This window comes from Arvicanthis niloticus, chromosome 10, assembly GCF_011762505.2.
Source record: "Arvicanthis niloticus isolate mArvNil1 chromosome 10, mArvNil1.pat.X, whole genome shotgun sequence".
Lineage (NCBI taxonomy): Eukaryota > Metazoa > Chordata > Mammalia > Rodentia > Muridae > Arvicanthis > Arvicanthis niloticus.
In genome coordinates, this window is record NC_047667.1 from 56,230,839 (window position 1) to 56,258,657 (window position 27,819).

The 27,819-nt window shown below is 40.1% G+C and overlaps 1 protein-coding gene across 5 annotated transcripts in view; it reads right to left on the reverse strand.

The window, feature by feature from the left end:
• Window positions 1-594: 594 nt before the first annotated feature.
• The window catches only part of Ddr2 (discoidin domain receptor tyrosine kinase 2), a 122,538-nt gene continuing 95,313 nt past the window's right edge, over window positions 595-27,819 (reverse strand). For all 5 annotated transcript variants that reach the window (XM_034512852.2, XM_034512850.2, XM_076941563.1 and 2 more), the window contains 10 exons: window positions 24,796-25,039; window positions 22,665-22,727; window positions 21,704-21,834; window positions 18,124-18,334; window positions 16,360-16,583; window positions 14,966-15,093; window positions 12,823-13,011; window positions 12,319-12,553; window positions 10,166-10,315; window positions 595-6,506 (listed from right to left, as the gene is read on the reverse strand). In XM_034512852.2, the coding sequence (XP_034368743.1) occupies window positions 6,372-6,506; window positions 10,166-10,315; window positions 12,319-12,553; window positions 12,823-13,011; window positions 14,966-15,093; window positions 16,360-16,583; window positions 18,124-18,334; window positions 21,704-21,834; window positions 22,665-22,727; window positions 24,796-25,039 (1,710 nt within the window). In that variant the 3' untranslated portion in view covers window positions 595-6,371. The remainder of the gene's footprint in view (window positions 6,507-10,165; window positions 10,316-12,318; window positions 12,554-12,822; window positions 13,012-14,965; window positions 15,094-16,359; window positions 16,584-18,123; window positions 18,335-21,703; window positions 21,835-22,664; window positions 22,728-24,795; window positions 25,040-27,819) is intronic.

Consider the following 27,819-nt stretch of genomic DNA (forward strand, 5'->3'; position numbering starts at 1 on the left):
AATACTCTGTTTGTTCTTTGAGAATTCATACCCATTCTCCTGTCTACTATGACACCTGCTGGAAGAAGTGTGTTAGTGTAACTCAGAAATCTATTCTGCATGTTAAAGTAAAATGTGTTTGGGATCCATCCTCCCTAATCTCTATTGTGAAGTTTGCATCTGGATCCCAGTTGTATACAGTCTTTGTTAGTTGATGATTGTGTGAACAGCTGCCTGAGACAGGCCATGCTTTGGATGTAGCAAGCGTTTCTGTTCCTTAAAAAAACAATAAAAACAAACCAACTCCGCAGTAATGGCAATGAGGGTTCTCAAAATAAACCTGGAAACTCCAGACTCACGTTCCCAGAAGTGGCCCAATAGTGTGAAGATATAAAACACAGCTTCTACTATGTCAGAGACATAGCCATGTTAGTTAGCTGTCAGCTGACATCTAACAGAAGCCTTTTCATGTGACCCTCTGTCAGGTAGCCCTAATAAACTTGTTCATGCCACACGCACCCATAGCTCTTTCCCTATGTCTCATCACTACTCCACCAGGTGTAAGGAGGAAACAGAGACCGGAACTGTTACTGCTGAGACAGAAAGAAGACTGCATCAGTAGCATGACTCTTTAATCACTGTTATTTACAATTTATCATCTGACAGACTTACAGGGAATAAATAATGAAAAGAAAATATACAATTGGCACCACGTTCCATTCCCTTTTCTAATACAGAAGCTACTTAATGCATCCATTTGAGAATGACTATGATCGTTTATAAGCAGAAATTAAATCTATTTGCTGTTTAGCCCTTGACAAAACACATTACCCACCACGGGCTATTGAATAATGCCCAGATGTTGTCTCCTCATAGAAGAGTCCATTATGTTGCTGCAGGAAGTTGGTTCTCAGGAACAGGACATGGGGCAAGAAGAAGTGAAACCATAAAAGCAAAGAACCATTTTGCACTGAAAGTAACGACCTGTGCTTTCCCTTGACAAATGTTTTCTTGATGTACAGCAGTGACTACAGGTCAGGCTCAGGGACTTAGATCTGCTCTCCTATGAGAACTGTAAGGTTACTGGCAAGGTGTCTGTAGGAGAAACTAAATAGCTTTTTTCAGAGGAACTGAGTTTAAAGCCAGTCTTTGCTCTTCTATCTCTGTCTGTCTCTCACTCCTCTCTCTCTCTCTCTCTCTCTCTCTCTCTCTCTCTCTCTCTCTCTCTCTCTCTCTCTCTCTCTCTGCCTTTGGTCTAGTGCCATGTGAGAACTACCTTGCATGGCTGCCTAAATTGTTTTCACCACTACAAAGGGCACAAGGGTATACACTGCCTGCAAGACACCTTTTTCCTTGTTGTTTCTGATTGAGAATAACCCCTCTATGTTATAAAGCACTTCTCCCCAAATTAACACATGTGATACATAATTTTTCCATACTTTATTCATTAAAAACAAACAAATTCACAAAATATTCACTTGTGTGCTAGGAATTTCATAAGCCACAGACAGTTATTATTCTGTAGCCCTTAAGCAAGGCAGCTTAAAAATGTCTAACAGAAAACCCAAAGTCATGATCCAGGAAACTAGAGATTCAACTTTTCCCCCAGGAAGCTGTTGTGTTTGCATTTAGTTTAGCAGCTGATATTACAATTAAGGATGAGCAGTTAAGCAAACGAAGCTTCTCTGGTACTCGGAAGATAGAGTTTATCCTCACATTAGGGGTTTATATTCTATCCCTGCTTCCACTCGGCACCACTTAGTTCTTGACCGAAGGACTGCTTTATCCTAGACCCCTCTTGTCACCAACAAAAGTCCTATTTTCTGTTTAGAATTCCCTTCCACTTAAAAGCTTTCTTTGTTGTTACTCTTCTTAAGTTGTTCTTGGATTGTTTGGGGTGCCAAACAAAGGAGCTAATCATTACACGTGACTCCTGTGTAATGCTGAGGCTATTCTGGGTCCAGCAACAATGAGCTTTAATTGAAAGTGGATTCAGCAAATAGGTAGAGTATTGTTCACTGGTAAAGGAGCTTGTCGATTTGATGTTTTCTCTCATTTGTACACTAATATCTAGATAGAATCTTTTATCCTGTATGCCGCCAAAGCCAGATTGCAAACCAGCAAAGGCTAATATTATCCAGTGAGCAAATGGGTGCAAGGTAGGAAAACTGGCGAAAGCCAAGTCAGGCCTAGAATTTAGTTTCAAAAATGGCTCACAGTAGACCATGGTTTCAGTGGGTGAAAATAGACTGAAATATTTTCAGTGGGGGAAAACTAGATCCAGGGAAGGCTATTCTGTACTGATTCTTTTGAAACTTATTTCAAGTCTCAGATAACCACAAAATGAAAAATTTCTGAAAAACTTGGGACAGCTAAGTGCCCCCCCTTTTTTTCTGCCAGCCTGCTCAAGTCCTGAGTAACTACCCAGTGTCCTTCCTTAACTCACGATTCCAATTAATTCACCAAGCACCAATGACATTCTGTTTCTAGAATATGAAACGTCAAAAAGTTTTCCCAGAGTAGACCAGAATCTGCATCTTGCCAAAACATTGGGGGCTTACCCCACACAGTGCCCAAGGGCATGGGATTCAAAACAAAGAAAAGTCTATGATGCAAATGCCAGGCTCATGAACTCAACTTAGGATCAAAGTTGCAATAAGCAATTTATTGCAACTCTTTTCATTTTGTGCTGGATGAAACCAGACACTGTTCTGTTTCCTAGTGCATGTCTTCAGAACATCTTCCCACATTCCCTTCATCCTGACATGCTCCCCCCCCCCACCTCCTCTTTACTTAAAACACATGGCCTAAGCCCACATCACACTGTTCTTGTGAGATGCCTAGGTGGGAAATAGACAAACATATATGACACACCCTTTTGTCAAAGATCGGGCAAAACTTAGTCTTGTCTAACTTACACCTATTGTTTCCATGTTTGCTGTGGCCACTTTAGACCAAGCAATACTGAATATTACTGAAAGTGGATTCGGTAACTACCGAATGCTCCTAGATCTTCATGCCCAAACAGTACATGGAACACCAAATCCGGTGCACAGACAGCATTGTTACCGGCACTAGACGTGGTCTAGAACTCACAGGAGAGCAAACTATCTTTTGGACACACTTCCCCTGAGATGAAGAGGTCACTCCCTGATGGCTCTGGTGGCTACATGTTTCTATATCCATGAAGACCCATGTCCTTCCACAACTCTGCAAAACTCCCTTGCATTGCCTATGGTGTACCTGCCATCTGTTTAATAAACACAGGCTCCCTCACCCAGCATTTACTTACCCTCCATTCTTTCCAAGTCTAACCTCTCTCAGATCTCTTTTCATGTATCAGCGTTGACTTCATGGCCTCCAGCCAGCCCTGTTTCGACCACGTCTGACTTGCCTTACCCTGTGCCTTCCCCATAACCTCTCCTTGCCTCTCTGTATGGTTCCTTTTTTTTTCATTGTCTTCCTTGTCTCTCCATCCATACACACACACACATTCGTGTAACTACTTTTAAAAACCACTACTTGCACACTTGCATACTGCCCTCTTTTGTTATATAGTTTTGAGCATTCACAGACGATCTTTCCACAGCTTCAGCAATGTCTGCTCTCCTCAGGGTACTCATTTCTACTCCAGGTCACATATGTGACATAGTTACATGTTTATCTGGTCAACTGATCAAGATTTGAACATAGATACTAGGCTATAGATCAATGACAGAACCCATGTCTAGCAAATGTAAGCTCTGGGTATGATTCCCAACACTAAAAAATAAATGGACCTGGCTAATGACATATGCATTTGTCAATAGAGCTATGAATTGAAATATGACAGTCTAAAGGACATCTTGACGTAGATGGTTCACATATATCATAATCACGAATAACTTGGGGAAATAACAATAGCCCACAGTTTCTTGTCTGTTTCTGTTTTCACTTCCAAAGCCTACCTTCATTTCTCTAACTTAGATTTGAGCTACCTGTCTACAGAGTAAGTCTTTAGAGTAAGCTCTTATCATCTACCATGGTCGGTCACTCAAACCTGCATTGCTAAACTCTACTAGTGTAAATAGAAACTAAACCTGTGTCAATAATACAAAGGTTTCAGTGCCAGAAGGTGGAACCTTCTTCATAACCCCCCCCCAAAAGTGCCTGTACATGATGATATATATTTGATAGTCATCTGGAACAGATTAGTTTTATAAAGCAAAGTCCTGGAAATTTCATGTTAAATGAATACAGTGAACTAAAGGCAGAATCCTGAAGAGTATATAGTCAAGAGTTGTGAAAGAAACATGTCTAGCCCTAGAACTATCAAATGAGATAACATAAAGAAGTAGCTGGTAACTCTAAAAGCAGATATAACACAGGTGCCCGTGTTACTTAAATGATGTCTCTCGAGATCACTAATACTGGCCACAATTTTCTGAGCAGTAACTAAACCTATATCAACCACAAATCTAGTTCTCCAACAAGCACAAAATATAGTAGAACTCCAAGAGATTACTAGATCATCTAATTCAATTCTCTTGTGAGACAGATTAAAAAAAAAAAAACAAATTCAGAGAGACAGCAAGACTTGGGAAGATGGCATGCTTGGCTTGAGGCAGAACAAGCTCAACCCAATGCTCTCTCCTACCTTTCCAATCAAAGTTATTCTTGCTGAGAATGGTAGAAAAGCCATGGGAGAGCTAAATTTGCTATGAGTGAATGGAATCTAAATAATTAATGTTTAGACTTAGAGTTATACCTATATGCTGTGTCCTGTAGCCCTGCTTAAGGCTGAACCAAGAAGTGCTCAGGTTTCTAAGAGACGATGGAGCAAGCTGACTGGATAGACAGAAGCAGGCCACCACTATTTTACCTCCGCTTGGGAAGCTTTTTCGGTAATCTTTTCTTGGTTTTCCTCTTTAGGATTTAAGGGTTTTCTATTCTAGATTTCTCTGAATCTTAGAGGCTGTGGAGGATGAAAGCTTAGCATCTGCTCTAAGGCGGCTCCTGCTTGATTGTGCATCAGTTCTCATGAATCCTGAAGCCAGAACTTCATGCTTTGCTGCTGGACAACCTCTCTTTGGCAAAAGCACTTTCAGTAACACCGAATGGCCATCCTCTTCTTATCCCATATTATAAATATAATCTCCAGTAGTCAAGCGTCAAGAACCTCTTCCTTGCATAGTTCTTCAGCTAGTATCTGAAAGTTTTCAGAGACAAGACACTCCCTGTCATCTCTGGGGAAGCTCATTCACCTGCACATGTTCCATTTCCATATTTTCCCAAGTAAAGAGTAGAAATCAGTCTTCCTATTACTTCCTTCAGGGGTCCTGGTCAACCTTTTGAGAACACTCCAAACATATCTCTTGTATGCTGGACATGACATTGCATACTTATGCCTGAGAAGTTGAAACCCTAGACTACAAGTCCCACAGAGGCTTCACATATTGAAAGAAATAGAACTGGGCAAGAGGAACTGAAGGAGCAACAATTCAAATATTAAAATGCTAGACTTTACTGATTAAAGTCAAGTTGTCGCTAAAACACACAGGTGAAGACCCTCACACATGAACAACAAAGGCTAGCCATCCTCTGAGGACCTCCTTGCCTATGACCACTGTCTACTGAGAATCTTGTGCAGTCTTTCCCTTTCTGTGTCCTATTTCCAGCCTTACAACAGACAGTTCTTTCTACCCATATGCCCTGTTTCATAGGTAGGCTCTGATCTCTGGCTATGATTGAAGGAACCATTCATTCCAAGAAACAAGGTAGAGCTTTGTAAGTACATGCTACTCACTTTGATGAGATAGATAGATAGATAGATAGATAGATAGATAGATAGATAGAAGATAGACAGACAGACAGACAGACAGACGGAGACAGAGAGATCTGAGAGAAATGTCCCAGTCATCATCCATTAGTTGTGGAATACCAAGTCCTGCCATTCTTTATGACTACTGAGTATTTTTCTTAAGCCCAATCTCCTGTTCCCCAAGACATTCATATTCTTCAAGTTTTTCTTTCTAAAGGTATTTTACAGAAAGTGACATGGAGAAATATTGTAGGATCTGCACACTTATAAACATAAGCATAACCTTTATAAATTATCTGAGTTTCTAGTCTTCATTATCTAACCCTTTGGTATATCAAGTAACATTTCTTTTACTAATATCTGCTCTATATTTTTTTCTTCTTTTAGTTATTTCATGTAAAAAAGTATATATGAGTCAATGGTAGGGATCAGGGAAGTGTAGTGGAGGAGGTGAGGGACAGAGAGGGCAGAGTGACTAATTCTCTATCTCTCAGGTCCACTGAATGTCCGGCTGGAGTGGCTTAGATGTGGGTGAGCGGTAGGTCTTGTGGGAAGGATCTGGGCCACAGGAACATTGCCAGTCATCATGGCATCACTCAGCTCCTTGTTGAAGAAGCAGAAGGTGTATTTCTTGAAAAGATGGTCGGTGCTTGGTTTCTCTTCTCCAGCAACTCAGCATCAGCTTATACACGGAGTCGGGGCAAATGGCTGGTTGAGGGAGATAGATCTTTGGGAACAAAAATTTTAACACAGAGAAAAATATGTATTAAGAGGAAGGAGGAGAATGCATCGTATTATAGCTTAATAGGCACCCTCAGCACTTTACTGAACTTAGACGACAAACATGGGTATCATGTCAGTTCTCCCAACACACAGAGCCCTAGCTCATCAGCCCCTTTCTTCTTACCGTCATCTATTCTCGTCCTCCAAAGCACTGTTACATGATGGGTCATCCTGTGGGCCCTGCCTTCCTGCCAAAGGTTACACCAATGCAAAAAGAACTCAGATCTGCCGCTGATGAGAGTGAATCTTGGCTGAGCCAATATGACAGAAATAAAGTACATTTGTAGCTTCCACTCCATAAAGACTTTGAGGTTTTATTGCCACTTCGATTGGAATGACATTTCAGCCAGATGTAGAAACTGGAAGCCAGGCTGTATCCTAGCAATGCTAGGATTGTTCTTTGTGTTTCCCCTCCTCTGTATTGTTCTCATTTAGGTGAGGTTAGATTGCCCTAATGGGCATATTCACGATACCCTAAATCCAGCCTAGGATGCTACTCTGAAGTTTCCAGTTACCATTTCCACAAGCAAGATGCTACTCTGCTAACCCCCAGTCCATCGTTCACATTCTATATTTTATTACTATCATCTCCTTAACTATACTTTTAATACCCTGCTATATTGACAGATTACTAAACCATACTTAAACTTTCCATGATCTCTGAATTATCAAAGTACCGTTGGCTTTGCTGAGCCCAATATCTGTACCTAGGTAATCATTAGCTACTTTCCATTGCCCTACCTTATGTCATACAACACCAACCTGTATCATGTATCATAGGATCTGGACTTTAACTAGAGTTTAATATGCCCATTAAGTCCTAATTGACAGAAAAAGGTCAATAGGGAAAAATATTTGACTTCTGTTAAAATAGCAAATTAGATGGACTATCAAATCAGATACAACAAAGTTTAAGTCAGAATTAGAAAACAATGGATATAAAATACCAGGCATTAGAAAGTCACCATCACTGATAACCAGCATTCTCAGGTATTATTGGTAAAACGTAAAATTGCTGAGATCTCTCTGAGAACTTTCGAAAAAAGTGTTATAGTCACGTTGAGTTCCAGGTGTGGTAGTGGCAAGCCCATAGTCCCCATACTTGGGGGGCTCAGGCAGGAAGACCTGAGTTCAAAGCCACCCTGGAAAAGTAGCAAGATTCAGTCTCAAGAGCAATAACAGCAATAACAATTTAACTTGAAAAGTTCAAGTTACATTTCATAAGGCTTCATATAATGTATATCATTTTGTGACACCAAAATAAAATTTTAAATAATTTAATTTTATTTATTTTTCTATTTTTACTGTGAGCATTCGAGAAAGCATGCTATCTAGAATTTCCTCATAACCTTGTGATTGTAAATTCAAAACAAAGTGCCAAATGCATTAATGGTTGGAATTTTTGCTATAGACATTCAAGCATTTTAAGTTGAAAAGAAATCGTTTAAAGTTCACTTTAATCTATGAATCTTGAGTATGAAGTTTCTTCTAGAATTTATATCAGCCACACTGTCCTTTGTCTTCCCTGTATCTCCTGTGTCCAGTATGTTGGATGAACTATTGGGGAATGAGTTCATCACAGTTGTGTAGCTCAGAAACTACAGAAGCCATGTCGTAGCTAATAAAGACAGCACTATCCATAAATGCTCAGGTCAAACTCTAGAACATGAATACCGGAATCTCAACTGTAAACACAATAGTAATCAAATCTTACCAAATCTAGTAAATTGTATTTAACCAGACATTTATAGTTGATATATCAAATTTAGAAATGTCTTTATCAAAATTTAGAGTTGAAGCTGAGAAGTGACTTAGTACTTGATGGTCATATTTGCTTTGGGCCTGGATTCAGTCAAATCCCTGACTCTAGCACCTGATCCTGGGGAGATGGTCAAACATGTATGCAGTACACTGCTAGTATCTTGTGTAGGTAAAAATTAGTGGTCCTTTTCACATAGACTGCCTAAAGCTAAACGAGAAAAGTAAAGTTCTAAAGATTATTATAAATGAGAATTTCTATTATTTTCAGTTGGTTAAAAAGCTGTTTTCTTGTAAGGCTGCATACCAGAATTGAAGCTTATGTTAGTGTTCATGATATTAAAAACAAACAGAATCCAGGAAAGGACTTGGCCTTCCTCTTGTGATGTGGGTGTTGGTCCAGTTTGTGGAAAAACTACAGAGTCAGTTTTTATACGACTGATTTCTGTTGATAAACAATAATTTGAAGAAAACCATGAGGCTCAAAGGCCCAGCTTTCGCCTATGATTCAAGGATATATTCAAATTAAGACTATTCTTGTTTTAATGAGTGGGATCCATTTCCTAATTGAACACACAACTTTTAATTTGGCATGTGTCTTCTAAGGGGTGGTTTGAATACATTAATCTAGGAAGAGAAAGGTTTCTTCTTGGTCCATTGCATATTTCATAAAGACAAGAGCAAATCTTTGCTTTATCACAATAAGACAGTAGTTATCTCCTGTGCTGGATAGTTTTAGGTCAACTTGACACAAGCTAAGGGCATCTGAGAGAACTTCAATTATGAAATCTGAGGGAACCTCAATTAAGAAAATATCACCGTAAGATCCAGCTGCAGGCAAGCCTATAGGGCATTTTCTTGATTAGTGATTGATTAGAGAGGGCCCAGTCTATTGTGGGCAAAGCCATTCCTTGGCATGTGGACCTGGATTCTATTAGAAAGCAGACTGAGCAAGCTATGAGGAGCAGGCCAGTAAGCAGCATCCCTCCATGACCTCTGCATCAATGTGAAAGTGTAAGCCAAATACACCTTTTTCTCCTTAACTTGCATTTGGTCATGGTGTTTCATCACAGCAACAGAATTCTTAACTAAGACACCTCCTAACCAAAATAGATGATTTAAAGTTCCTGCTACCAAATTATCTAAAGAGCATTGAGATAAAAAATAAATTGCAGGCCGTTCTCATTTCCAGCATGCACCATGTGTTATTCTTCTTGCCCCTTGTCATTTGCTCGGTTAAGTCTGGGTAACCCAGAGAGAACACACTTTTTACCTCCTGTAAAACCCTTCTCCAGCTATTACCATCTGCCTGTTGGAGACGCAGTGATGTAAAGTGTGCTACAGACAGACCACTTGGGGGACTGCAATGCTCTAGTTATTAGCAAGCTTTAAATCCTAGGTCTCACGGGAGTATTAGTATTAGTATTAGAAACCTGGCCAACAAAAGAAAGCTTGGTTTCTCAGGGAATCAGAACTCCACATGGGCTTCAGGCTCAGCTGTTCATAACCCTCAAGAGGATCAATCAGTAGGCCCAGAGGCACCTCCCCAGAGAAGGCAGAGCATACCAGTCCATTTGTGGATGTCCAAGTCTAGAAACGTTGTTCACCAACCCAAGCCAACACCATATCTTATTCTAAGATTTTCTTTTAAACAAACACCATTGATTTCCCTCACTTCTTTTTTGCCACCAAGTAGACTTTCTGGATATTCTTGATCTACTAATAGACTGAACATAGAAGGAGAATTTTGTTTTCATCCTTGAGCTGGGGTCTTTCTACATAGTCAGGACCTTCCTTTCTCTGTCCCTTGAGAGCACCTGAGTCCACAGCCCCAACAGTCCATACCTGCCTCCCTTGGTCTCGGAAGAACTCTCCAGTGTTCTCGATAACCTGCTCATCTGACAGCTGGGAGTAGGGCTGCTCCTGACAAAAGGTGAAAGTCTCCCAAAGAGTCACCCCAAAGGCCCACACATCGCTTGCCGTGGTGAATTTGCCCTGTTGAAGGAGAGAAAAGAAAGTCAGAGCAAGCAAGGCCCACAAAGAGCATGTTCCATGCCCATCATCTGAAACCAATCTTCCTTCCCCTGAGAAGGGGGAGCAATGCTGAAATTGCTGAGATGTGCACAGAGAAACTAGAAGGGGCGATGTGAGCTTACCGGAAGACTGTCCACTCTAACATCCCTGTGACCTCAGCTTAGGTCTGCTTCTCTTGGACATGAAATCCAAGAACTACAAGGATACAGTCCATAAGCCCAGGGACTGAGCATTAGAACAGATGCCTCCATGCTGCCAGTTCTCTGAATGCTAGGTAGGCTACAGACCACTCTGGGAAAACTACCCAGGGAAAAGCCTAAGTGAGCATGAGAAATGAATTATTTTGATAATTCATTGATGAGAGGAATAAAGGAAGCCTTTTAAAGCCTGGAATTAGGTCTGGTGGATCCAGGACTTTCACTTCCCTATTCACTGATAGCCACAGTCTTGAAGATGACATTATCAAATGACATCAGTGAGATCAGATTAATTAATACTCATTAAATACACATTTTTCCTATTTAATAAAGATAGTGGTACAGACATGTAGAGGGTATTGTTTTATATATCAGAAAAATAAAAGGAGTGGTCCAGTAAATTATTCCGGTTGATAAGTCCATTAGTAAAGCAACAACTGAAATAAAAACATAGTCCTCTGAATGTAACCCTTTGTGTCTCTTTTTAATACCACACAGCACCTTTCGACTTAAAAAATGCTTACACATGTTGGATATTGATAAAAGTAAAGGCTCACATATATAGATGAAAAAGTCATTGGGTTTTCATAAAATGGCAGGTATCATAGCATCATTCTTGTTTATTTTCTTTTGTTTTTGTTTGAGCCAGGATCTCACTATCCAGCCCACACTTACGTCTAACTAACAGCATTCTCCTCGTTCAGCCTCCCTTGTATTGGGACAATGGGCAGATATAAGTATTTATTCTTCTTCCAGAGGACCTGAGGTCGGTTCCCAGCACTCTGTAACGACCTGTAAACCCAGCTGTAGGGCAACTGACACCCTCTTCTGGCCTCTGCAACCACCTGTCCTTACACTCACATTCTTGCCCACCGCAAACACACACATACACATACAATTGAATATTTAAAACTACAAAATTAAAGACATTACACATTAGAAATACATGTACAAAAAAAATCCTCAAAGGCAACATTCCAAATCACTAGCTTATTTTAGTAAGGCGACGATAATGTTCATTTTTTATCATTCCAAAACTAATTTATGAATCCCGTGTTAATATCAGCTAGAAATAAGCAGATGAAGTAGAAATGAACAAAATCGAGCTGGGTTCAGGCTTTTCCCTAAATATTAAGGAAGACAATCAAGGTAGCAAAAATTTACAGCTTACTCATCACATCAATGGGCTGAGCAGCTGTAAAGTCAACATTGAGGTGCCTCCGATACACATGGCCAGAATGATCCAGCTCCAAGAGAGGCATCTGAAGTCATTCATTCGGAGCAGAAAACACCAAGAATTAGGTAAAAATCATAAAAAGAAAAATGATGGATTCAACAAGTAAATGGTAAAAAAAAATCACTAAAATAATAACACACAGACCATTCTAAATAATTGATGAGATGCATGGTCATAAAGTTAATATGGGAATATATATTACAGCATAATTTTTTTTAACAGATAAGAGTTTTAATGCATGGGGTTAAGACCATTCAATAGAGAGAAAGGGAGAGAAAGATAGCAAATTTCTTATTCTTTTAAACCTTTTTCCTAAAGTTTCTGTAATGTACATTACCTTTTTCCAGCAGAAATATGCAAGTCTATAACAACAACAGTGACAGCAAAACAATAATAATATAGTGCCCAGTGAAGATCCTCTCAAGTCAGGGGAAAATGTCAAGGTCTATGGGGCTTGCTTCCTGCTGCCTCCAGTTTGTTCCAGCTTCACACCAGTTGCTGGGGTAGGACTCACAGATGTAGAAACTCACCAGCAAGATGCTTTCCCAGGACATCCAGCGGATAGGAAGCACTGCACGGCCCTGGATCCGGTAGTAGTCACCACTGTACAGGTTTCTGCTCATTCCAAAATCAGCTATCTTGATGGTGTAATTCTTGCCCACTAAGCAGTTTCGTGTGGCCAGGTCCCGGTGGACAAAGTTGAGAGATGACAGGTACTTCATACCAGAGGCAATCTGGGTAGCCATAAACTTCAGGTTGGTGTAACTAGGGGCACATACGAGAAAAGAGAAAGCAGCTGCGGACAGGGTTTATACTAATCAATAAACCAGGGTTGAAGCATCTCTATCCTGCCTCCATTCTCATAGAATGATTTCCCCCAAAGGGTAGCTGCCCCATCATCCACTGCACACTGGTTCATCTTCCACGATACCCCCACAGCAATTGATACCTTAAGTTTTACCACTCCCCATTTTCAGGCCCTGGAGTTACTCTCATAGACTACACAGAAAAGACAAAGGAGCTGACTCATTTACCTGACTGTGGCATTGCTAGAACAAGAACTCAGAGGCTCGTGGCGAGAAAGAAACTGATTGAGATCTCCATTTTCCATGTATTCCGTGATCATGCAGAGCGGGTCCTCAGTGATGCACACAGCTAAGAGACGGATGATGTTTGGGTCCTTGAGCCGAGACATGATCTTTATCTCCTTAAGAAAATCATTCCTTTGGAGGGTGTGATTGTAGATAAAGTCAGGGGTTGTCAGAGTCAGACCTGAACAAGAAAGGATGCACAGCAATGCCCGTCCCTACCCATCACACCATGCCTAGTTCCCTGTTGGACAACCTTTGAGATAACAGACAAACAGGCACCCAGACCTATCCCATTCACCTTTTCCATGAACACAATGGACCTTTACTTAGTCAATGGTAATGTTCTCAAGGATAAGATCTGTGACTCACTTTGATATCCCTAGTATTTGGCAAAATACTCACTACATAGAATGTTGTTGATATTACTGACTCGGATATGTGTTACTTAAAAACTACCCTGCAGATGGAGTTTTTCATTAGGAATCAACTCAAGTGCTATAAGATATTTGGCTCTTTCAAAAGCTGCTAAGTCACAATCTTAATAAAGTGAAGGTATTTTTTTTTTTTTTTTACAAAGTGGCCAACCATTCTCTTGATTATCCAATCTATTTTTATTTGCACCTACTGGCTTTTCCCAATACCATCTGCACTGGCAGTCAGCCACAGCACACAGTGATTTGGTAGCCTGTTCAAAGAGTTGTTTGAAAGCCATTTGGGCCAAACTGGTAATGGTTTGAGTTCATAATGACAGCCACATTTGAGTTGTAAATTGTCAACATGGAGCCAATAGCCCATATTCCCAAAAAACTACAGGGGAAAATCAGAAGTCTCCAGTGAGTTTTATAGGAATTCTGCACTGAAAGGCAAACCCTGTCTTGGAACCAATGTAATCCTGATTCAGCGTCTCCCCTCTCCTTTTCCTGTGAAATCCCAGACCATGGGTTTTGGCAACATTCGAGGATCCAGAACTTAGGCGATCCATCACTACCAAACAAGAGAGTGTAGATAGATCTGTAGATCTCACCAACCCAAACAATCCAGAAATACACCGTCTTATCTTATACAATGTTTTCCCCCCACTGGCCATTCTCTCCTGCCCTATGAAAGGATTCATATGAAGAAGATCCCATCTCTTGTTAATATTCATAAGACAGAGCTCTTTAAAAAGGTGAAAGCCCACACAGTTCCACTTCCTCACCTTTCAGTCCACATCCTGCCCATTGTAAGACTTTTAATGAAACCTATCATCATTTTTGGAATTTACAACAATTTAGGGATATAGGAATAATAAACTTCCTCTTAGGATGAGTGTCAGTGAGACATATCAGGATAACACCCATGGGAAGATGCATGTGGTATCCAGATGTTCAGGTTTCTCTGGGACACAAATAGTTTTCCACCAGGATGCCTCTCTGGGTGAGGATTAACTCACCATAGCTGTAATGGAAAGGCTGTCAGAGAGCAATGCAGTATTCTGCAAACTGTAATGTATGTAGTAAAGGATCCAAGGGACTACTAGCCAGTTGGGAAACCTGTTAAAGTACTGGGGATTCTTTTGCTCAGAGGTCCACGGATGTGTTTCCAAGTAGAAGTAGCTTCTCTTTAGTGAGGGGCTGCTGAACATAGAAGAAAAGGAGCATAAAAGAGAAAAAACAGGGTGAGAATGTGAACAGAGATATGGAAAATGGAGAATTCAAAGATGTAGGGAGGAAGGTGTTCGTTGTTAGGAAAAGCCAGCCAGAGGAATGGATGATATTTGAGATTATGTCTTTCATAATCTTGAGAGAAAAATATATTTGGGCTGCTGTATGCACTGGGTATGGGGACTTAAGTAAGTATATAGTGAATATAATACAAATATAAGTGAATATAGTATAAATATATGCATTTGTGTTTGAAAGAGACAGAGAAAAAGATAGGTATTTCTGGCCACATAGGAAATATAACATCTAATAGTGGGCTTGTGGGACAGCACACAAACCTTCCTGTCTCAAGAGAGAAAAATAAAAGCTCAGAAATGTTCAGGGATATTTCTAATTCTAAGCATGAAGCAAGTAAAGGAAAATTCAAAATGCAGACCACAGACCTGGCATTCTTGTTGGCATCTGCTCGAAGCATTTTCACGGCCACCAAAACAGGCTGGTTGACACTGACATCTAGTGCAAAATCTTTGTCTTTGAATTTTTCCATTCCCTCCACTTCACAGAGATGAACCTAGATAAAAGTCATCTAGTCTCAGCATCATCCTGTCTCCTGGAGATACCTCAGTATTCTTGCTGGGCATGTCCTGGAGATAAGTCTACTCTTACAACTCAGGGAAAATGATCAGTGACCACTAAGAGGCTCTGGGTAACATACCTTTGATTCAAATAATTGTCAAAATTAATTAACAATGCTAAAGTACCCAGCTAATCTGATACATCGGTGCCCTACAAAAGAAATGTACATTGAATGGAATATTGATATGGAAAGGAATGAATCTATAATGTAATATTTTATCACAGCATAACTCCACTAGAAAATAACATTTGACATAATTGCTTTAACTTTGACTTGAGAAAGTTAATCCCTTGATCATATAAAACATAAGGCAATTTCCTAAAATAATCCCCTAGGGTGAGGAGAATGTTGTAAATTATGCCTATGTGTTAGCAATAGCATAGTAAAAATAGAATTTCAACGCAAGGGACAGAATGAGTCCATGTGACAGTACTAACAAATGTCGGGGTCCTTCTGCCTTCTCTAACACCAGACCCCCCAGAGGGAGAATACTCAACCCATACTGGACATCAACACTGGAAACCAAGTGTTAACATTTGATGATGTAACCCTTAGATGACAGAATTCAATGATTCCTGTTACAGCTGAAAACATTGCTCTGAATTCTCTGAAGGTTCTGATGGTTTACGTAAGAGTTAAAGGTCTAATATTTCTTGCATCATTCTGAGAACAACTCAAAAGACAGCTCCTCCTTATCTCTGTGGTGATTTCATTCCTTGGTGGTTAATTCCAGAACCAAAACAGAGCCAAAGTTGGTTGGGTTTTTTGTTTTATTTTATTTTGTTTTGTTTTACCATGTTGATATAAAACTCTCATTAAGAGAAAAAAATATTGTAGCAAGCAGCAGGGTGTTCCTAGATAATCCACAAAAGACGATGCTATCCAGGAGCCCCACCCTCGGAAACCTATTGTAAACAATTCTTGAAAGCACTGAGTATTTTTCAGGATAGCTGAAATCTTGTGACTTGCTTTCCTTAAAATTTTTGTATAAAAACCAGAAGTCCTAGTAAATCCACAGCTCATACACAAAGATGGGATTGACCATTATTTTGCGAGCAATGCAGACAAACAAGTAAAGGAGACCTTCAGCTGAGAATTCACTTCTAGATAGAAATTTGTTTTATTGACCCTTTCTAATCCCCACCCCTACTTCCTTTCTGTTATCAAGGACTAGGTGTCCCATTCCAGAGATCTACTCACCTCCCCAAACTGGCCTTCTCCCAGCTTCTCCTTGAAGGCCAACAGTTTCCTGGGGAACTCTTCCACAGCCACATCTTTTCCTGAGAGCAGATCCATGGTGACAGCAGGTACAGAGTAGGTGTTGCCACCTGTCACTCCCTGGAGATTCACTATGTCGGCTTCTGCATAGTGGGGCACACCCTCAGGTCCATTGGGCTGGGCTGGCTTCACGACACCACTGCAGCCTGAGAAGACATGGGCCCTGAGTCTGGTTCCCAAGGGCTTTAAGAAGATCTGAGGGGATAGTGAGAACTCGGCCCCACAGCAGCCTAACTCTCTTCATACACACTTACTTGTGGGCAGTTGTGCTTCTTCTAGGCACCTTCCTTTTGGACTTCAGAATGTAGCCTGCCATTCTGCTTCTCACTTTCCCTACAAGGCACCTTCATGAACAAGTTCCCTGATGAATCCTGTGGAATTGTGAGGCTAAGCCTTGGGAAGGCTTATGCCGCTGAATCAGGATGGTAGCCTTGAAGGCTTAATAGCCAATTTCCTTCATTTCAGAATGCCGCCATTAACTTAACAGTCCAGTTTAGGGAAGAAAACAACTTCATATTGAATTTATAAAATCGTGTTTAACATGTACCATAATTATAGAAAGTTGGAATGTGTTTGACATGGGAGATGTGGACCTTAGGAAATATGTTAATTACTTTGGTTCTGTTAAGAAAATAAGTTAGTATGTAGTCTTTAGTCTTGCTGGTTCTAGGAATTAGATTAATTCCATGATCTTTTCCTATGATTTTTACCCCATCAGTGATAAGATAGATGTTAATTTCCTTTCTTCTTTCAGCACGTTTATTCTCTAATAAGCTTCTAATTTTCTATTTAGTCACACCACCTAGGTCAGGCCTTCCTCTCCAAAATATAAGACTTCTGCTAATAATCCTGTCACATCTAGACTGATGACCTTAGACAGATTCTGAAGATATACCATTGGTGACCCAGTACCACTTCTGATGTCACCCACTTTTCAAAGAGGACTGGGCTTTGAAGCAATTTGCATTATGCCTTATTCAGTACTTTTACTGAGAAAAGTCAAAAATATATTTACTATAAAAACAAAATCTTAGCCAGGCAGTGGTGGCACACGCTTTTAATCCCAGCACTTGGGAGGCAGAGGCAGGCAGATTTCTGAGTTTGAGGCCAGCCTGGTCTACAGAGTAAGTTCCAGGACAGCCAGGGCTACACAGAGAAACCCTGTCTTAAAAAAAACAAACAAACAAAATCTTATACTAGTGTAATGAGTTTTTACCAAAGAGTAGTCAACAAATTAATTCTTCCAATTATCCAGAGAGCTACCCAGAGATAGAGAATACCTTGGGCTTCAGGTCTCTTTTCTCCTCCAATTCTAATTTTCAATCTAGAATTTACCCCAGTAAAGTCTGGTCTCAAGTGAGCACAGAATAGGCCTCCTTTCCCATTAGATACAGAACAAGAAGGTTATCTGGATGAGACCGCTCAGCTTCTTCCAGTAACACCTCAGTGACACTTTGACATTTTTGTGTAGAGATCCCTCTGAACATCTTATGTTAAGAATAAAAGGATGGGTCTCAGAATAGACTCGAATCAGCAGCAACTAAGCCTGGAGACAAACTGTACACTTCTCCAGAGGCTGGCCCAGACTTAGTGGATTTGGTTAACCTGTAGCAAGAGTGTTATGCCTACTTCATATAAACCAAAGCTTCTTCTCCCAGGATCCCCTGCCCATGAGTTCACCCTCACCTGACTCTTCCTCCCCTGGAGCAAACTCTGGGAGCTTTCGGATCAGTCTGGATGGCTCCTGGTAGTCAGGGCGAAGGGGGAAAATTCGATCATAAGTAGAGTTGGACTCCTGTTCGCTTGGTGATGAAGAGCGGTTGTTATTGAACATGCTGGACTCGCTGGGCAGGGAAAGGCTGACTGTCATTTCATCATCCAGCATCCTCTGTGAAGCCTGAAAGTCATGGATAGAAGGGATCGTCACTCCTGCTTTCTAAAATCCAGTCCCCCTGCTCGGTTCATACCTTCAACCCCCAGGAACACTGCCGGTGACAGGAAGGCGAGCTGCTGCCCCGAATTCCTGTGTTGCAGAAATTTAGCAAAGGTTTCCTCTTTAGATGGCAGAATTGAATCATCTATCTCTTATGTTGGCCACATTCAGAAGCTTTCACTGAAGCACTTGTCAACATCATTTACACAGTGTCATGAGATCCTGTAAGTAGCCAAATACTTTCTCTGGTTTTTAGAGTTGTGTGAGTTTTATTAAATAATGGGTTTTGTTGACTTGTGCTTTAACCCTTTGATCTGTGTAAACATAAACTGAAATGTCCATTAACTTGGGAGTTCTAACACATGATAAATTGACAGTATATCTGATTATCCTATTATTACAGGCTAGAATAACATGCTAGGTTTTGCTAACCCCCAAACAAAATGATGAGTTACATCTAATACAGGAAGAGAAAGTGTCAAAGATCCAGCTGCAGTGGCATAGTGCCTAATGTAACTGCCAGCTCCAATAAAAAGAAAGCTGCTAGCATCTAGATTATTGGTTTAATCTGAACATGTAAATGCTCTATTTTAATACCCAGATGTAGACAGCATCTTAGATCTTTCTATAAGACTGAACAGTCCTTTGTTGCAGTAACATACTCAGAACAAACATGGAACCCAGCACATAGTAGGTTCTTCTAAAATATGGGTTGACTTTCTCAAGGAAGTATTGCTGAAGACACCATCAAAAGTATCAACAAAATATGTTATAGACTAAAAATAAGTTTAGTAATGCTGTTGGTATGTGTATGTAAGTTTTTCCACTCAGACAAAAAATTAGATATTATCCTAGCAAGAAATCCAGAATGCCATTCCAAGAAACTGTGAGTCATTATATAGGGCTATATACACTGGTAGAAAGAGTTTCTTGAAGGACTGAGTTAAAGATCCAAAGGCAAAACCTGCTTCCCAGACTAGCTTTGATCTCCGAGATGAGGAAGACGGTCCAGCAGATTCAGAAGAAAGACCCAAAGTAGTGTGGTAAATTCTAGATCAAATAAAGAGGGGGAAAGAGTCCAGAGTAGAGAATGTAGATTCTCCCGTTTCCTTCAAATAGAATGTAACCCTACTAGACTAGTCAGTAAGAGCACACACTAGGTCTCCAGCGCTAACTGAGGAACAGCTGATGGCTTCTCAGGGAGAGTCAATCAGTTTTCTAGAACGTTGTGACTTCTGCTAAGTTGACCACCCTCCAGTAGATAGTACCACACCCATGACTACATGAGCAGCACAACATGGACACCCAGTGGGTTATATTTTTTAAAAAAAGATAAAAAGAAAGATAAGAAGTTGGGAGGGGTGGGAAAGGTGACATTAGTTCAGGGAGGAGGGGGGTGGATAGATATGATCAAAACACATTGTATCAAATCCTCAAAGAACTAATACAAATGTTTTCAAAAAAGCATATGTTAGCTTCAAGCAGTTTCTTCTGCCATGAACTTCCTATTTGCTACCTTCACGTTGGAGTTTGTCATTTAAATATGAGTGTGTTTCAGCCTTCTGAAAGAGAAAAATGCTTAGCACTTCCCACTGGCACCTTGAAACATGACACATGCCATTGAGGGGATGCTCTGTAGTCTGCTTTTCAATGTTTTAGGTTCTGTTAATGGAAGGAAGGGTTTATTTTGTGTCTTCTGCCTAATGGTAAGGTCTTTGTGAGATGCAAAGAGATTTCCTCTTCTATGAAATATTCCTGCCCCAAATCCTTAAAAACTAACTTTGAAACCTGGATGTGGAGTGGTCAGAAAAGACCAGAGGTGATTTGCTAGATTGCTCCTCTGAAATCTAAAGTGAGCCCTTTCTCTTGTACCCTACAAACAAGGAAGTCTAGAGACTCAAGACCTTTCTCGTGGTGTCCCATGGTGTCCTGCTCCTCTTCTGGTACAAGACTTGGTCTCTGAAGTTAATGACTCCCTTTCTAGCCACTGAAGACACTGTCTAGAGATCCCATGACCGAAAGCCATTGCTAGGAAGCCACTGATCAGAAAGGGTCAAGCCAGAAAGATTCAAAGATGGACAGTCACTCAGCAGCATTGTCCACTGAGGTTCTTTTCTGATTAAGAAGCCAGGAAGATTTATAGATCCCCGTCCTCGTCATTGGTAAAATGTATCAATTTTGGACAATTATAAAAAACGTAAGTTAGAGCACAGGTTGCTCCTTGAGTATGTACTATCTCATCAGAACAAGCTAAACCTAGTCCATGCAATCATTACTCATATAAAATAACATGTAACCTGAATGTGCCAGCACATGCCTATGATGACATCTCTCAAAAAAAGCACAGGCAGGAGAATCATGGCATGTTCAAGGCCATCCCGATCTTCAACACCAGGTTAGCCAAGTTACAAAGGGAGACTGTCCCAAAAACAAAATAAAAGCAAACTTGAAAAATAAGGCTTTGCATAATAAAATAGTGTGTGTGTGTGTGTGTGTGTGTAAGAGAAAGAGAGAGAGAGAGAGAGAGAGAGAGAGAGAGAGAGAGAGAAGAGAGAAATATTTAAGCTTCATTGCTAACATCATGGACTGCAGATTCACATCAGAAACATAATTATAATATGTAAGGTGTTTCTAGAAGGGGTTAGCTGATCAAGGAAGACCCACCTTGAATGTAGGCAGTGCCATCCTATGGCCTGACATCCCAGACTGAATAAAAAGAAGATGGCAAACTGAATACCAGTATCCATCTCTCTGCTTCCTAGCTGTTGACACAAGGTAACTGGCCATTTCCTTCCTGCCACCATCCCTTCCCTGCCATGATAGACTGTCTCCTCTCTTAAACGATAATATAAAATAAAGCCATCCTTAATCAGATATTTGGTCGCAGCAACAAGAAAAGTAAGTAATCTGACACCAAAAAGCAAACGGACAAAAAGTTTAGAAAAGGTTAAAAAGGTTAACAAGATCAAGAGTGACCTTCCAACCTAGGCTGTCTATCAGAATTGCTGCCATACTGAAAACACACAGGTGCCTGCACTCTACCTCAAACCCAATAAACCGGATTCTTCATGGGAAATGCCAAAGTTGAAGTTTAATGTATTAGAAACAGTTTCCTAAGATTTCGAGGCAGATTCCAAAATCTTCACTCTGAAAATGAGAAGCTAATTCCCTTTCTGGGCTCACTTCAGCAGCATTTCCACACGAATGCTTCTTGGTTGCCTCAGAGGACTCATCAGGTCACTTAGAATTTTTTGGAAATTGGCCTTTGCTCCTGGCGTCATGGCGGTACCGGAAATGAAAGCATGGCTTCCTGTTCACACTGCGCATCCTCACCTTTTCTAGCATCTTCTGCCAGAACTGCCTCCACAGGATGATGACGATGATAGCCAGTAGGATGAAGATGATGGCCACCAAGCAACCAATCAGGATGCGAGTGTTGCTGTCATCAACTTTAAGCATGGGATCTGTGACCAAGTAGAGGAAGCAGAGAAAAGAATCACTTCCGCGGGGCAAACAAGAACAGTGGGGACTAGAGCAGAGCATGGAGAGCGTCTCTGTTCCTCCGGGGGAATTCTAGAAGGTTCTGTCCTCATATTTATACTTTTTATTGCTCCTGCTTATTACCTTGCTCTAATTTCCTACAATCTTCCTCCACGGGTCACTGCCCCCGTCTCTCTGTGTCGCAGACTAAATGGTAAGCAGTTTTCACACACATTTCCACATTTTTGTATCTGTTGTCATGGTCTAGTATAGGCTCTTAATGCTCATGAAAGTACAGGAGAGGGTTGAGTTGCACTCTTTATTCTAGAGATGGGTCAAGGGAGCTGTAATTCCTCTCAGAAGAAACCCAAGTGAACGTGTTTTCAGATTGCTGGCTGTTATCGCCAGTGACTTCTGTGAGTAAAGAACATACGTTTGCATATTCAGCTACTGAGAGAGAGAAAAGCATTTGGTTCCATGGACTCCTTATTCATGAGTTCACTGTTATGGGTCTCATTTGGGAATGTCTCCTTACTTGTTTCTCCTCCAACCTTCTTAAACACTCGTGGAATGGCTGGAACATTCTAGATCCTGCCCCTCTCAGCTGAAGGAACTCATGAATGGTGACAGATGAGAGTAACTTTGGGTCCTTCACTTTGGGGGTGGACTGTCCTTCCTTTCCCACACAAATATCCATTCAGAGCTACATAGAATCAAGCCACTCACACACAGTGAAGAGTTGCAATCTCTACCCTCCTTTGTCTTCCAGGAGGTAACTTCATTTTAATATTGTACAATTACTAATCACACATACCATAGGTTGTGGGTGCCATAGGAGAGGTGGGCAGGACTCCAGAGTTATTATACATTGCAGCGTCTGTGGCAGAACAAGAGTGAATTAGAGATTGGGAACAGACAGCCAGGCAATGGCACATCTGAAGGTAGCCCGAGACATAGTACATTGTAAAAATCAATATAGTGGGTTACCAATAGTATTTTTAAAAAGTATACATGTATTAACTCATTACACTGAAGCCTGTAAATACAAAAATGTATAATGTCTATAAAAAAAAATAAGAATGAATCCATAAATACATTCAGTAAAGTATAACTACCTATACAAGTAAAGACTTTTTTCTGCTGCAAAAACGAAATTGTTGTAAATATTACATATTGTCACAATATAAAACATTAGTGTATGGTGTTTCAGAGGGCTGTTGTCATAGATCATCACAAAATATGAATGAAAAGAAGGGCCTAAATTCAACAATATATAGAGAAAGTTCAGTGGATATATGGGCATGAAATAAACCTAGCGTGAAGACAGTCTTTCTGTCCAAGAATTTAATCAATTAAACAATAAAGAAATCAAACAATTTAAATTGTTTTCTAAAGGAAATTTTCACTGTGCTTCATTGCCCCAACCCTCAACTTAAGGCTCCATCCATCCCTAGAGCTAGAAACTGTCTTTGAAGTGCCCTTTACTGTGGCTTTCAAAAACAGACTCCAAAGTATAATTGCCATACTGACATTGGTAACCAATTTTTACCTCTGATTTGTCAAGAATTAAAATATGAATTTCTGTTCCACATGTTATTCTTTCAACAAAATTCTAATTTCTCTTCTTAGCATTATTATACATATAGTTTCTGTATATTTAAAACTATTTTAAAATAAAGGTAGTAACATTACCAAGACATACAATTTGAAGCTTAAGAGAATCCCAGGAATCTAAAACTCAGTCTAAGCCATGGTTGGCCAAAATAAGTCAAATATGCCAATTGCTCTGCCAAGAATACAAGTAGGTGGACATCTGTGTGTTCACCCAGATGATTTCCACAGATAGTGAGTATTTATTTATCTTCTGATTATTATTACAATGTAAGCACTCCCTCTTTTGAGCATATACAGTTCTGCTCTGAAGACATTAATGAACTAATTAGTCTGCTTGCTTTTAAATTACATTGGCATACACAGCATTTGGGCACCAATGCTTTCTAAATATGTACACACCCTCTTATCCTATTAACATAGCCTAATAAATGGACCATCTTGAAGTTTTCTTCTTTAGAAACATATCAAGCCAGGGGTTAGACCAGACAGCTCAGTCATTAAAGGCTAGGCTCATAACCAAAATTAAGACAAAAATCAAGCCAGAAAGAAGGGTGTTGCCCATGACTAGGTTATTCTCTCAAAGCCCATGGTTTGTTTCCATGCTTTTCCTGATTGCTTAGGCTTGGTGGCACACTGAAGTCATTCTAAAAAGCCATTCCTGTCTTCCAAACTAAAACCTAATGGCATAGACAAAGTCATCAATTCCATTTAACTTTTCAAGGCTTGGAGCAGCGCAGGGTTTCTGTGAACCCTACAGTTTACTCAAAGATGATTAAGTCATTTTTAGAATGTACTGGTAAAAGTTTTGAGTTGTTATAATGACATTGCACTCAAGAGAATGTTTTCTTAGATATATTCTAAAATGCCGGCAATAAACCTAAATATGTTTCAGATTTGTTTTTAAATACTGCAGCAAGAAAGAATAAACAAAGGTGGCAAAGCTTAGTAATGAAAGTGAGTGATAGGAGTTCATTGTTCTCTTTTGAACATAATGTTTAGGGATTTTTATTCAAATTCTTTGATAGTACTTAAATGCTTCCCATCAATAGTCTTAATTTGTAGAGCTTTCAGCACATTTTAATAATCTTTTGCCATAAATATTTCCTAGACAAACATGTAAAAGTGTCTAATAAAGTTTGTACTGTTCCACTCTGGTTGCTTATAACTACATAAGTTAAAACTAGAAACGCAAAGGATTCTCTCTTTCCAAAAACTGTAAAGCATCTGGGAAACCCCGTTCCTCTCAGAGACCTGGAAGAAGGCAGAATGGATGTCCTTCCCATCTCCTGCATCAACCCACTCCCTGCCCTGTGGGGTCTGAGTTTTTCTACCTGATTGGAAAGTGATCTCGCTGAACATCATCCATGTGTCGGCAAAATGGTATTGACATTTAATGGCACTAGCCATTCGGTGGTGGAGGGGCACCGTGACAAACCGGGCACTGGGGTTCACATCATCCAGGACCAAGGGAAAGTAGACAGCAGTGGGTTCCCACTCGCTGGCTTCAGAGCGGAAGTAGCACTGGACCTCCTTAAAGATCTTCACACCTTTAGCGAACATGTTGTTGCAGTGGACCTGGCAGAGAAAAGGACAAGTGAGAGACACACTGGCCCTTTTGGGTTACATAGGAAACCCTAGACCTGCCCATTGCTCTGAACACTACCCATAAGCCAGTTTTCTGGACAGGGGCAATGATACCCAGGTCAGACCTTATAAAACCTAGGATGCTGCCCTGATTTCCAATTTGTAATTGTGTGCTCTGTTCACCTGGTTCATGGTTTTAGTCTGCAGTATCCTCACCTGTTAAGTGAGGGCTAGATCAGCATTTTTCCAGGTCTGTCCTCCACAGGAATTCTCTTGACTCTGCAATCTTTTTAATCATACTAGCTATTTGCTCGTATTGGAGCTATTCTGATCTGAGATGGTGAGCCAACCTAGCATCCTACTTCCTCCCAGGAACTTTCTAAAGCCAGACCATTCCTTTCCTTGAAGGCTATTCGGGAAACTTGAAAGAAAATAATATTCAAACAAATACACTTTCATCTTTCTTTATGGAAATCTCACTTGGAATGCCATGGACTGGCACTTTCAGACTTAAATTTAGTTTAAGTAAAACCATTCAGATGGGAGCATCAAATATTTCTCATTGATAATATCTGAGATGAGACAAAAAGTTGGAAGGTCCACTCTCCTGCTGCATGACCTTTCAGCAGGGTCTTTGTTTGGCTTGTGAGGTCATCAAGAGCAAAAATTCCACAACAGTCCTTCAGCAACCCACAAAAAAAAAAAAAAAAAAAAAAATGTAATGTGTATATTAGCAACTGACTCAGGCCCTCACAGCAACCCATCTCCGTTTCCTCTGACTCGGCCTTAACGTGGAAAACAGATCTTTCCTGGCCATTGTCCCTCAAGAGCTTCATCGGCTGGAAAGGCATGACTGTCATTCGTGGACTGTAGTTCCTGTTTCATAGGCCTTCTTAGGCCCTGGGTTGTGCTGTGTGACTCCTGTAAGTCCTCCATGTAGGCAGTGCAGGACTACCAGGCTGAATTCACTTTTTAGACGAAGAAGGAAGAATAATGAAGAAACAGACATCACGTCAGAGAACCTGAACAGAGATATTCTAAGGGTGGACCATGAGAGCTACTGAAGGGTGTAAAAACCTGCTAGCTCATCTGTGAACTGACAAGATAGGGGTACTCACATGTTTTCCTGACCTATGGACAGTCCACAACACAATTGGAAGGAGGGCCCTAGACATCTAGTTCAAAGCCCTCACACCACATAGAAATGTAGCAGTCACCTTAACTTTTCCATTGGGATGTTTTTGTCCACAGGTTTTACTGATGAACCCATGTGTTAATATCATCCTAGTTTATTGACCCCAAGGTGATGGAGTGAGGCTAAGGTCAAAAATAAATAAATCAAAGAAATACCATCTCCAGCTTCAATAGGTTTTTCAGATGTTCTGAAATCTGCAAAGAGCTGGGTAAGTACCCTGCAGGGAAGGTAATAATCTTTCCTACAGATGGTTCAAGAATTCTCCTGGAATGCAAATAAAATAGCATAGGATTTCATTCCCATGTGGGCTTACATATTTATTTATTAAAATAATATACTTTGAATGCAGGAGTAAGCTTTAATAGTATATTTTAACCATTCTTCAAAGCAAGAAACGAAGAGTAATTTGCCTCAGAAAGAAACCTCATCTATAAAAGATAATGTCCTGGAAGTCATTTTTTACTTTTTTTTTCTTGCCAAGGAAAATTAAACCATGTGGATATGGAGGACCTGTTTGCCTGAAGAGACTATCCTGAATCTCCTACTTAGAAACTTCTGGCTTCTTGATCTAAGCTCTTGAATCATTTTTGATATGTAATAAATAAGCTAAAAAGAATCTTGGGAGATTCAGGAAGATCAAAGTTTACTGATGAGATGTTGTAAGGTCCCAGATAGTTTTAAATTTTAATTATTTATTAAACTACAAATCCCCCCCCCTGCATGTATAAACTTAAAAATTTATGTGTATGCTCACAGGTATATTAAAAAGGAATACAGAAATAATTTCTCTAACAGTATTTTTGTTGCTAAAAATATTTTCTTATTTTGCCTTTTCCTACTTCCTATCCACAATCTCTGAAGAATAATGTGTTACACATAATTGTACACCCGTATGTTTTATACTCACCAAAGACATTCCAATAACAAACCAATAGAATGGGCATATGTTGTTCCTTCTGTTCTCATCTTAAATGTTTTGTACATTTAATGGATAAGTGTTAATCTGGTTAAGAGATATCCATTAATATCTGGGAGCAATATAAAATACATTTTTTAAAACATAGTTTGTATAAGGAATAAAATGTTTGCCCTAGAAGAAACCCTTAGTGATGACTGATGTATATTTCCTTCTTCTGGGTCCCATATTATCCTGAATGCATTCTTTTGAAAATTAATAGTGCCTTTCCTACTGACCTTGTGACCAATATTTCCCAAGATAGGAAGTAGTCTTTACTCAGAATCCAGCATGCTGTGCTCCAAATATGGTTGTGGAGCCAATAACATGCACAGATGAACAGATACATTTTAATTATATAATCTATAATATAATTACTATCTCTTTCATTTAACCCAGGAAACAGCTATAGACTGAAAGCTACTGAGGAAGGCTTACCAAGTATGTTGATTACTACTACACATGACAATAAATATGAAAAAAGGGCAGAGAAGTGAACGTCCACGTGGAAGGCCACATTTGTTTGCCCACCCTTTCCGGAGACTGTCATTTAGGTTTCCTCTTGCTCTTTTACAGACTATTAAGAGTTTATATACCAACCACATAAGATCCTGCAGCCTG